At 44.6% G+C, this 12,847-nt stretch overlaps 1 protein-coding gene across 1 annotated transcript in view; it reads right to left on the minus strand.

Moving 5' to 3' along the window:
• Window positions 1–12,847, minus strand: part of LOC138733426 (sushi, von Willebrand factor type A, EGF and pentraxin domain-containing protein 1-like) — a 152,185-nt gene that overhangs the window by 21,103 nt on the left and 118,235 nt on the right. The window contains exons 38-43 of the mRNA XM_069880597.1: window positions 9,731–12,510; window positions 8,280–8,505; window positions 7,046–7,201; window positions 5,162–5,225; window positions 4,284–4,457; window positions 3,108–3,281 (exon numbers count right to left, since the gene is read on the minus strand). Coding sequence (XP_069736698.1) covers window positions 3,108–3,281; window positions 4,284–4,457; window positions 5,162–5,225; window positions 7,046–7,201; window positions 8,280–8,505; window positions 9,731–12,510 — 3,574 coding nt within the window. The remainder of the gene's footprint in view (window positions 1–3,107; window positions 3,282–4,283; window positions 4,458–5,161; window positions 5,226–7,045; window positions 7,202–8,279; window positions 8,506–9,730; window positions 12,511–12,847) is intronic.

A 12,847-nucleotide genomic window follows, 5' to 3' on the forward strand; every position in this document is an offset into this window, starting at 1 on the left:
GTCAAACTGAAGAGCAAGAGGGAACTGCACAGGCAGTGCAAGCAGGGACAGGGAACCTGGGAAGAGCATAGGGACACTGCCTGGTTGTGCAGGGATGAGGTCAGGAAGGCCGAAGTGCAGTTAGAGCTGGACGTGGCAACAGAAGCGAAGCCCAACAAGAAGGGCATCTACAGCTACATCAGCCAGAAAAGGAAGGTTAAAGAGAAAGCACCCCAACTGATGAATGAAAATGGTGATTTTGTATCAAAAGAGGAGGAAAAGGCTGAGGTGCTCAACAATATTTTTGCCTCAGTCTTCACTGACAACCACTCTCCTCCCCAGCCTTCCTGGGTCAATGGACAACAAGGCAGTGATGAGGGGGGTAAAGCACCTCCAGCTGTAGAGGAGGATTGGTTTCATGACCACCTGAGTAACCTGAACATGTTGAAGTCTATGGGAGCTGGTGAAAGGCATCCTAGAGTCCTGAGGGAACCGGCTGATGTGGCTGCCAAGTCACTCTCCATAATATTTGAGAAGCTGGCCTGTGAGAACCTCATAAGGTTCAACAAGGTCAAGTGCAAGGTCCTACATCTGGGTCAGGGCAATCCCTGTTTTCAGTACAGGATGGGGGATGACGTGATTGAGAGCTGCCCTGCAGAGAAGGACTTGGGGGTGCTGGTCAACAAGAAGCTTGACTTGAGCTGGCACTGCATGCTTGCAGCCAAGAATGCCAACCATATCCTGGGCTGCATCTAAAGAAGTGTGGCCAGCGGGTCGAGGGAGGTGATTCTGCCCCTCTATTCCGCTCTTGTGAGACTTCATCTGGAGTACTGTCGTGCTCTGGAATCTCCAGCGTAAGAAGGATATGGAACTGTTGGAACAGGTGCAGAGGAGGGCTACAAAGATGATCAGAGTGCTGGAGCACCTGCCATAGAAGGACAGGCTGAGAGAATAGTGGTCAATGGCTTGATGTCCAGATGGAGATTTATAACAAGTGGTGTCCACAAAGGTCCATACTAAGATCAGTGCTTTTTTTAATATCTTCATTGATGATACAGATTGAGCACACCCTCAGCAAGTTTGTGGATGACACCAAGCTGAGTGGTGCAGTTGCCACACCAGAAGGACGGAATGTCATTCAGAGGGATCTGGACAGGCTGGAGAAGTGGGGCTGTGTGAACTTAATAAGGTTCAACAAGGCCAAGTGCAAGGTCCTGGGTGGGGGCAATCTGTGATTTCAATACAGGATGGGGGATGATGGGATTGAGAGCAGCCCTGTGGAGAAGGACTTGTGGGTTCTGATTGATGAGAAGCTCAACATGAGCTGGCAATGCGTGCTAGCAGGTCAGAAGGCTGATCATATCCTCAGCAGCATCAAAAGAAGCATGGCCAGCAGGTTGAGGGAGATGATTCTGCCCCTCTATTCTGCTCTTGTGAGACCTCATCTGGAGTACTATGGTGTTCTGGAATCTCCAACGTAAGAAGGATACGAAACTGTTGGAATGGGTCCAGAGGAGGGATACAAGGATGATCAGAGGGCTGGAGCACCTTCCCCATGAGGACTGGCTGAGAGAATTGGGCTTGTTCAGCCTAGAGAAAAGAAGGCTCCGAGGAGATCTTGTAGTGGCCTTCCAGTACCTGAAGGGGGCTTACAGGAAAGCTGGGGAGGGACTTTTTACAAAGCCTTGTAGTAATACGAGCAGGGGGGATGGCTATAATTTGGAGAGGGGCAGGTTTAGACTAGGCATAAGGAGGAAATACTTCACAACGAGGGTGGTGAGGAACTGGGACAGGTTGTGGACGCCCCATCCCTGGAAGTGTTCAAGGGCAGGCTGGATGAAGCCTTGAGCAGCCTGATCTACTGGGACTTGTCCCTGCCCATGGCAGGGGGATTGCAACAAGATGATCTTTAAGGTCACTTCCAACTGAACCCATTCTATGATTCTCTGATGTGGATATCCCCTATCAACTTTTCCAGGTTGCTGCTATAAGGTCTGTGAGGCATCAGGTCACCACTTTAAAGCACAGTGATCTGTACATTGTGTGGTTGCCCAGCACCGATTTCTGCTGGTCCCTAGCCCTTGTGCAGTTTTCATGGTTCTTGTGACAGGAACCTAACACCTGCCTTGAGTGGAAGCTCATTCACTGTCCTACTTCGGTGAAGCTGTCAGAGCATGCTGGTCCCCTCTGAATCCGTAAGAGCATCTAGGTGTGCAGACATCAACATATTAGCTCCACGTAAGAATGCCAGGAGCAACTACGAAAAGCAAGCAGTATGCTGGGTCTAGAGTCTAGCTTCAGACACCTGAATTATATGCATCAGGGGCAAGAACTGCCCAAAACAACCTGCAATGGGCAAGAAATGAACTAGTGTGTTTCTGAGAAGAAAGGAAAAGTATGAAGCTCAGACTTTGTATTTTCATGGCAAAGAGGCCAGGAATGGAAAACACTCAAGTTAATGATACTGCAGTTGAGTAAGGTTCTATACGCTTTTCACTTTAGAAAGAGTCATTCAACAATACTAACTCTATGTCCAAACTTGAGGTCTTAAGTTTTTGTTGTCTTTTTGGGTCAACAGTATTGCTACCACCCAGTACGGCCCACTTCACGTGACACAGACAGTTCTTGCTCAGCACTCATTCTCCTGGGGGAGCACCAGAAAGCAGTGATTTGCACAATGGTACACATCGTGTGTTCATGGTGTTTTTTCATGTGAGGAATGTGGAGGTTAAATGCTGAGCTGCTGAGACTATCCCTGGGGCCCAAGCTTCAGAAAAAGAATGTCAACTTAATAATTGACTACAGAAGGCCACTTGCGAGAAAAGTCACTTGTGCTCAAAATCCGTTACCTTTTGTTTGGGGTTTAATTTTCCAAGATGGCAAGTAACTCATTAAGCTTGTTTAACTGCTGATTGAAACCTTAGGAAAAATGATGGCTAATCTCATTCTGGCCTGGCAGCAGGCAGTGCTCCTTGTGACACTTCATTTTCCAGGCACCATTTTTAATGCATGTTATGGAATTGTTTTCTGAAAGCAAATCAATCCTTAGACCGTTATATGCATGCATAAAAGAAGAGATTTGCTTATCGCAGATCAGAATGTCCCAGGCCATGAAACTCAAAAGTTACCTTCACACAACGGCAAGGGTTTACTCCAGCTCCCATTGGCAAGACATGTGATATTCTGGGGCCCAACAAGATGGTATCCAGAGTTGCACACAAAAGTTACATTACTTCTGTATGTGCTTCCTGTAGATATGGCCTCTGCTTTTTCTATTGAGGGATGCAGCCCACAAGTAATTCCTAGGATAGGAGAAAACTTTTTGGTTTTAGACAGAAAACAAAGCCCATTCTGTCCATATGTTACACACTGTTCGACGGCTCTGTTCACACAGTGAATTAATGGAAAGGTGGGAAGAAAGAAGCAGTGAAGTATTTTATGGAGAAGGTTTATGCAATGCCTTGCCTGCCCTCTCTCCTGGCGTTTAGGCTGCAGTCACCTAAGAAAGAATGTGCCCAAATGTATCTCATGATATTGTAGGCTCTGAGGTGTGTTCAGTCAAAAATCCAGAATATTTCAAAGATTCAGAATATTTCTTCTGAGTAGGGCAGAGGCTGCATTTGCAGTCTCCTTTTCTCCCTGTACAGGGAAAGGTGTCTCAAGACGCTCCCAAGAAAAATGACAGTAATTTAATCTTTCCCCCTATCCCACACCTACTGTGGAAACCAGGCAAATTGGTCAAAGGTAATTAAGAATAATGTAACAGGTGGGACTATGATACTGCCATGAGAACCCGGGAAATAGCTTATTCGTAAAGATGATAAAATCTTGGCATTTAATTTATGCACTGTATGAAATAAGTCATAAGTCCTTCTTTCCATGCTCCCAGAATTAATCACCTTCTGCTGCAGAGAGCCAAGATATGATCCTAGGGAGGAGAGTCTTGATCACCAGAAATACTGAGTGCCCAGGACATACAAAATTTGGCGTCGCAGAGATGAACCATCCTAGCGTATGATGTGCACAGTCCTGCACACCACAATGCCAAATCAAATCAAATACACCTGGCCAGTCTTCCCCTACTGACCTGAGCATTATTCTAAGCTTGTGCCATTTTAATGTGCCAAAAGGAGCTCTCTTCAGATCCCAAGGAGAACTCCTCTGCTGGATTTTTCTCTGGTTCCTCCTGTTACAGCCCTCCAGCTGGAGGGGGAGACTGGAAGGAAGCCAGCCAAAGCACTTTCTCAGTTTGTTCCCCAGCTCTCCTAGAAAACTGCCACCGCGTTGCCCTGCTTGCTACTTACGCATGCACGAAGGGGCAGAGGGGCTCCACTTTTTGTCAACATGGCAAATCCTTCGGCTTGGTCCCTTTAGCTCAAAGCCAGGGTCGCAGCTGTAAAAAACCTCACTGCCAAACAGGAACTCCTGTCCCTGAACAGATCCATTTTCTATCATGTCTGGGGGTCCACATGATACTCCTATGAAACAAGGATTATGTTCCAGTCAGACCTAATGCATATGGTATGTCCTGTTCACAGCTCCTCCACAAGTTTTACTTAGAGAAATAGGGAAAGAACACAGTGTTTATCAGGGCATTCCCAGATTTTATATTTGCCCCTCAGTAGCAGACCAGTATCATGCTTGGTGCTTCTAGTTCCTGCTAAAAGACAAAATCTATTTTGGCTGCGCTGGCAGGAAGCCTCACAAAATTCCACATTGCCACTTATAGCGGGAGCCCACCTGAATATTTATGCAGAAAACTCCTATTTTGCACTGCAGTCAGTGGGCATCGGACATCTCACAGAAGTTAAGTATTTTTGAGAGTGAGTATCCAGAGCCACATTTGAGGATGATAAGTACCTGCAACTCCTGGCAACTAATGTGTTCAGAGGCCCACAGTAAAACCAGAAACCATGGCCTCAAGTGTCAGAACTATTTAAACCTGGAAGCTGCCTGCACAGCTTTCTTAGGGATACAGAAGCGAGGCAGAAAGATGCAGTGATTTCCTTCACACTCTTATCTGCACACACCAGCAATTCTGCAACTCTTCAGGCTGTTACTTACCAAAAATTTTTAGGCAAATGCAGACAGTATGATTTATAAAGCAAAAGGAGCATTAGTATTTTCTGTTGTGTAAAATCACCCTTGATCAACTTAAATGATAAACTCAGGTAGAACGTACTTCTGCACACTGGCACTGTGCCACTCCAAAGCTTGTCTTCTTGGCATGTCTGTTCTGCATCACCCTGTGAAACAAAAGAAAAGAAGAACAACCTTACTTAGTCAACTTTTTCACTAATCAGCTCTAGTATCCAGCAAGGCCAGATGTTTTCCCTCCATGTGCAGCTCACATACAGCCCTTGACTACTAGCAGAATTAAGGTAGAACCGTTTCCTGTGAAGTGATGGGTATGTTTATAAACCCAAAGTTTGTGGGGCTAGTTATTCAGTACTCTTGTCCTTCTCCCTGAAGTATCATCTTTCTTGTCAGTACACCACCCCTGTTCGTCAGAATTTGACAAGTGATAGAGAATTTGACAATTTCTCCTTCCAGGACTGACTTACAGAAAAATCTAACTAGCATTTTTTTTTCAATAACAGTATAAACCTGTGTTTTATAAATGTAATGTACTGATTTTGACCATATTTCAAACCCTTATTCTTTATATTTGCTTAAAAAGAATGTTATTTCTTTCTTACACAGAGGCTTTATAGCCAGTCTAACAGGCCAGAAATTATTTCTTATTTATTCCAAGACATGGAGAACAACATCTAAATTTGTCCCTTGCAGTAAGGTACTTTCATTACAAAGCAAACCCATTGACAAGGGCAGCTGTTTGACATAAGCATCGTACGGCATCACACTCAATGGACTTTGCTTCTCAGAGGGAAAAAAGCAGTTCTCTTCAACAGCAGTGAGACAGATTGACGCTAGGTGGCGAAGCTAGTATACAAAGCTCAGAAGGACTTTTTACTGTATGAAAGCATTGGCTCATTACCTCCAAAAATTACTTGAAACAGCAATTCTATCCATCTGTCCAAATACCAACCTATCCCTCCATCCCCAATGATATTACCTATGTGGCACCATAACAGAAATAAAATTTATGGCTACCTAAGCATTCTCTAAACTCTCAAGCTTATACTGAGTGACTGAGTGATCTCACTGTTGACTGGGTGAACTCACGTGCATGAAATTCTTCAGTTATTATTGGTGTTATGACAGTACAAAGGAAGGGCAATCATGCATTCTGCTTGGTTCTCACAGAACACAGCATTAAGACACAGCTCCTGTCCTGGAGACACCTCACCACCTCATGCCTCTGGACACAACTGTGCCTACTCAGCCACCACCTGGGGATGGTGGAGCAGCTCTGAAGCAGCTCTGAATTGGCTAGGCTGAGCCCTCTTAACAAGACAACAGTGCTGCTCCAGAGCTTAGGTGGGAATAAGAGCCCAATGCTTATAACAAAAACAATGGACAGGAAAGAATTTTCCTTTCTCCATCAGGGAGTAAAGCTGCCATTGAACAAACTTTGCCTTACTAAAACAAAAGATATCACTTTCATACCACCTAGCAATATCATGGAATTGAGGGCAATGGGGTTTATCAATAGCTTTGATTCTGAAAGGCACAATGCAGCGGGCATTAATGCTTAGGACATTTTAAAATTGAGGAAGGAATGCAATCTAACTCTGGCAGAGAAACCAGCTCAAGAGAGCTGTAATTAAGAAAATAACTCTTCGATGACTGATGGTCACAAGCATATATATTGTATTTGCAGATAGCTGAAACAAACTTTGGTTAAAAAAAACCCAGCACTGAAAGGTATCTGCTGAACATGTCTCTCTGAAAAGGATGTTTATATTTAATTCAGTTATACCGCTAAGTCATTCAAGGACTACCCCAGACATACTAGGAATATTCTACAAAACAAGCAGCTGTGCAACTTCTGGAAATGGCAATATATCAATATGGACCAGACATAAAACATTCTCACAATTACCACACAAGAAATGCAAATAACTAAAGATGCTCAGAATGATGGAGATTTGAGTTTGCTTACTTGTAATTCATAGCCGGAATCACATTTATAAAGAACCACATCTTTGTAATTGTATTTAGTGCCAACCACAAATCCATGCTCTGGAGACTGTGGGGTCCCACAGGACACAGGAATGCAGATGTCATCAGACAACCGTGGCACCCAAAAGCCACTCTCCTGAAAAATAAATGTAATTAAAAGTGTGAAGGTACCACTCTATATGCTTAATTTGTATCTAAACAAAAAGTTAGGAAAACCATAGTAAAAGAATGCAATGGCTGTACATGTATAGATGTGGTTAACATAAGATTATGTGGCAATCCTGAATAAAACTCAGTAATTTAAGTAACACTTTTAAGATATTAACATAGACTGGAGCTCAGCTTTGGCAGGAATGTTCAGCTTAGACTTACAAGACAGAATAAAAAGTAAATGGGGAAATACAAGCTTGGAAAAGCATACATGGTCACTTAACAGCTCAGGGAACACATCTGAAGAATGAAAATTACAGCTGCCTGTATCCATGTTCTCTACTTTTCTCCTGGCTGAATGCCTAACACCATGACCAAGTCCTTCAGCTGCCTTCCCAGACTCTCTAAGGAAAGTCTGATACCTGAAGAGACACTGATCAAACACATCTACTCCATCTTCCACAGATCTTTGAAACAGCAAAAAAAAAAGGGGATAACTTTTCCTTATTAAACATTGATTATGCAAAAACATGCATGCTCAGCTTTTCTTATATGAGTGGACTTACTGACTTTAAAAAGACTTTTTATAAGCTTAAATCAAGGTTGTCCACAGCTAATGTGACAAGAGTTTACTAGCAGAATTGTTGAGGATATTTAACATACAGAGGATTTAAGTTGCTACAGCTGCACTGTGGATTAAAACGTGTGATTGCTGTTATTCTGAAGAGCTCTGCACCTAATCCTAAAAATACATTAGAAATCTCAGATGTATTTTTTTTAAACCTTGGACATATTTATTCCTTGAGATGTGATAAAAGGAATGCTTTTCTAAAGGACAGCATTAGTTTTTGATGGAAGAAGAAATCAATGATTTCTAGATCTGAAAGTCTATACATGGAAAAATAATAAGGTTCTTACTAGGCAACAACGAATCGTATTATATTTTGCAGGAGGTGCTTTAAACTGTTTTATTGTGTGCAATTGAAGGCCAAAAGCTAATGAGGGTATGAAGACTCTTGAATTTAACAAAGCAGAAAAATAAAATAGTGCAAATAGCACTATACCTTGCATGTAGATGTGCTTGCGCCTACCAGAGTATAACCTTCTACACATGACAAGGCGATATTTGTGTTCACAGTGAAGTTCTCCCCAAGTACAATTACATGGGTGATATTTCCTGGGATAGGACACTTTCTGGGGGAGCAGGAAATATTTTGAGGAGACCACTGTCCATCCTCCTGGCAAATGCGTACATCCACCTCTGTCACCATTGTGTAGCCTTCCAGGCACCTGCAACACAGCATGAAGACCTGACCACAGACACATGGCTAGGGAGGAGCCAACCCATAAATTACAAAGTCAGACAATAATTTTTCAGCATTAATTGTTCCTAAGAACACCTTGTGATTTCTCTGTTTCAAGCAACCCTGTAAGAAGCATGCCTGCACAGAGTTTATTCTGTTATAAGAGCTGGAAGGTTCAGACTTCATGTCCAGCTGCTTCATGCTACTACAGCAACACAATGGAAAGCGAGTTGGTGGCTTTAGTGCTTGGAGGGTAGTGAATGTTTTAGTGCAGTTCCTGCACTGTCCTTCCCTTTGCAAGGAGGGCTTTTTTGGTTAGGTAAACAGTGTGTAAGTGCCAAGCAATTCTAAAGATTACCTCACTTACTTCCAAGAACAAACCAAGCCTTAGGCTGACCGCAGGCCATTTGCTTAGACATTGAAGGCTGATTTGTTCTGTCCCATATGGTGCTTCACCAAGAGCAACTCAACTGGCTTGCACAAATGAGTTCACTTGTAGAAAGGCAGACAAGTACCCCCTTCACCTTGTTAAAGATGAATGGTATGGTTATGGAAATAACCATGGAAATGACTGATATGGTTAAATTCATCAACATGCTATCTCCCAATTCTGTCCCATACTATTTGCTTTTACTACCAAAAAAAAAATCTCTTCTGCCAGGGAATTCCGCACCTTGGAGAAAGATCCACAGCACGCACACTTCAGGAAATTAACAAAAAACTTTTTCTTTCATATCTGACAGAAGAGTAGCTGCATCAGCAACACTTGCTGATAGTGCAGTGCTGCAGCACAGAAAATGTGACAAGAGGGAGATTAACCCTTCTGCATCACCACAGGCACCTGAAGCAGGAGGAATATGTAAATGGGGTACCAAAAGGGGAGAAAAATCGCATACCCTATTGACTGTTGCTGCCACCTGCTAAGAAAAGCTGAATGCCTAGATCAGGGAGAAGAGGAACACAAAGGGGAATGGGAAACTAAGGGTGGTAGAGGAATGCAGTCCAACAGGCTGAAATCCCTTGCTGGAGTTTTGACAGCGGTCCAAGTAATTATTTATAGGTGCACAGGAATATGGGCTTTGTCAATCTAAGCATCTGATAGGGCCTTCTTCCAGGCCCTTTAAAAACTTGTACTAACTGAGGGTGCATAAACCTTCCATCTTCATTCCTTCACAGATTTTGTGGAAAGAGAGTGGCAGCAGTATTCTTACCTGTACTGGACTTTGTTCCCATAGGTGTAATTGTTCCCAAGAACCTCTGCATTTGGGATAGAAGGTGGTGGGCCACAGCTTAGCAGCTCACAACTTGGGTATGGTTCCTTCCAGACACCAGTCTCCTCACAAGTCAGTTCTGGGCTCCCCTGCATGACAAAACCCATCAAGCAGGTATAGATGATAGTGTTCTCATCTGTAAAGCTGCTCCCATTGATAAATGTGTTGGGGATGATGGGTGGAGAGCCACAGGAAATCTGCCCACAGCGAGGAAACCCAGAACTCCACTTGCCAGCTGCCTCACAGGTGACTTCAGAAGGCCCTAGCAGCTTGAAGCCCTCCAGGCACTGAAACCGGGCACTGTTCCCACAGTTGAAATCCGTACCAAGAACAACCCCATTCTGAACCTGTGGTGTAGGACACAGACAGGGTAGGCAAGATGGAAGGCTTCCACTCCAGGAACCATTGTACAAACACTGCCGTAAAGGATTGCCATGCAGCTCATAACCAGGGAAGCACACATACTGGACAAATTCCCCATAGGTAAAGCCAGAGCCATTCAGAAAGCCATGGGAGATGTCCTCAGGAGGTCCACAAATAACTGGCTCACATTGTGGAACTTCCGAATCCCAGGTACCATCACTCTGACAGGTAAGCGTAGACACTCCTTGCAGACTATATCCTTCATTGCAGTGGTAGTGCACTTCTTTCTTAAAACTAAAATCTGAGCCACTAGTTCTCCCATTGGGAAGAGGCAGTGGCACAGGGCAGGTCACAGCTCTGCAGACGGGAGCAATTCCACTCCAGCTTCCATTTGCAAGACAGACCCTAATCTTGTCCCCATCTAACAGGAAACCTTTGCTGCAGCTGTACTCTGTATGTCTTTGGAATACGTACTCCTCTCCAATCACCTGGCCATTCTCCAAAACTGGTGGTGGGCTGCAGGAAACAGGAATGCAAATTGGTTCACTGCCATCCCATTTCTGGTTCTCTTGGCATCTCCTCTCTGTGGGGCCATTTAACTGGTATCCAGGATCACACTCATAGTAGATGACACTCCCATACGTGTAGTTTTCCCCTCTTATGTTCCCATTCATAAGCTGGGTAGGTGAGTTGCATGTTATTGCTTTGCAGTATGGAGAAGTGTCACTCCACTGCCGACTTGGCAAACATAACCGTGTGTCAGAGCCAACAAGTGTGAACCCTGGCTTACAGGTGTACTGCACCACACTACCGAGTGTGTTCTCAGTGAAATGTAAAAAACCATTCTCTGGGGGTGACAGCAAGGCGCACTCTATCGAAACGCAGGCAGGGGCAGTGCCGTTCCAAGTCCCATCTTCTTGGCAAGCTAGAACAGGGTCTCCCAGCAGTTCGTAGCCAGAGTAACATGTGTATAAAATGACAGTTCCAAATAAGAAAGTCGTGAGCTGCATTGCACTGTCCTCCTTCAAGGAACTTTTGAAGCGTTTCAAATTGTCAGCCAGTAATGTATGTGAAAGCAAGGGACTCTCTTTAACACTATCGTGGTCAGATCGTCTTTCCCCCTGTCTCACCTGTACGTACTCCCCAAAGTCAATGTGAGGAGGCAGACCACAGTCTGTTGGGAGGCAGGTTGGTGTGGAGCTAGACCAGCCCAATTCTTCACAGGTCTGCATGGCAAGGCCAGACAGCTGGAAGCCTGGCACACAGCTGTAAATGACCATAGCACCATAGCTATAATCTGCACCCTCCACAAAGCCATTCTCGATGGGCTGAGGGGGGTGGCAATTTATGGCTTTGCAGGAAGGAACTTCTGTACTCCATTCCCCTGTCTCTAGGCATCTCAGTGTTTCCTCCCCTTGGAGTTGGAATCCCCTGTCACAGGAATACCTGACAGTCTGCCCATAATGGAAGTTTGTGAATGAGTATTTGCCATTGAGGATCTTCTTAGGCTTTGGGCATTGAATAGGTTTGCAAGCTGGCCTTCCTCCAAGCCACTGGCCATCTTCTCCACAGAGGATAGTTGTGTTCCCCATCAGTTCAAAGCCTGGTTTACATGTATATAGGGCTGTGCTAAGGAAGGTGAGGCCCTGCACATCAACAATGCCATCCTGAATTTCTTCTGGTTGGGGGCATTCCACAGGAATACATTCTGGTAAAGGCAAGCTCCATGAGCCATCAGCCTGGCATCTGATGGTAGACTCACCCTTCAGTAAAAACCCATCCACGCAGATGTATTTCACAGCGCTACCAAAATGAAGGGATGAAGTTAAGGGGTCACCAAAGGGGATGTATGGAGGTGCAGGACACTGTACAGCCTTGCAGAAGGGAAAGGAATCATTCCAGTGTTGGGAGGGCAAGCATTTCAGCACAGAGGAGCCATGCAAAACAAAGCCCTCCTTGCATGAGAACTCTACAACACCAACTTGGTAAGTCACCTCCCTCAAGACCAGCTGGTTTTCTGCCAAGGGTGGTTCTGGACACTTTGTTGGCACACATCTTGGGCTTTGCTTTTTGCTCCATTTCCCAGACTTCTGGCATGTCCAATAAGCATCTCCAATCAGCTCATAGCCTTCATTACAGAAAAATTCAACTTTAGAGCCCATATCAAAAGCTTCTCCCTTGGAGTAGCCATGCTGGATGGGTGGTGGTTTTCCACAGCTGCGGGGAACACAGTAAGGGGGTGATTCACTGTGCCATTGCCGATTTGCCTGGCAGATAAACACCGAGCTCCCAAACAGCTGGTAGCCAGGCTCACACTGATAATTTGCCTGATTCTCAAAGAAGCGTCCAGTTGTTTCCTGCAAAACAGATAAGATGGGGACATGTCTGAAATTAAGATGCATGAGTGAAGATGCCAGTAAAGGCTGTCTGCAAAGGAATGAATGCAAATAACTGACACAGATTGTCTTGCCTCAGATGATGCACTCGACTGGCAGGAAGTCTGACAGGACCATTGAAAGAAAAACAGAAAATTCAAGATTTAAAAGGCAGAAGCTATGTAATATTTCCTATGCCTCCCCACTTCTTCACCTATGAGGCCAAAAGATCAGAAGACAGGAAAGAAATGGGTCAGGAAAAGCTGCCACAAAATGGCTTATCATTGCGATCATTCTTTAGCTTACAGGTGTACACAAG

This window comes from Phaenicophaeus curvirostris, chromosome Z, assembly GCF_032191515.1.
Source record: "Phaenicophaeus curvirostris isolate KB17595 chromosome Z, BPBGC_Pcur_1.0, whole genome shotgun sequence".
Lineage (NCBI taxonomy): Eukaryota > Metazoa > Chordata > Aves > Cuculiformes > Cuculidae > Phaenicophaeus > Phaenicophaeus curvirostris.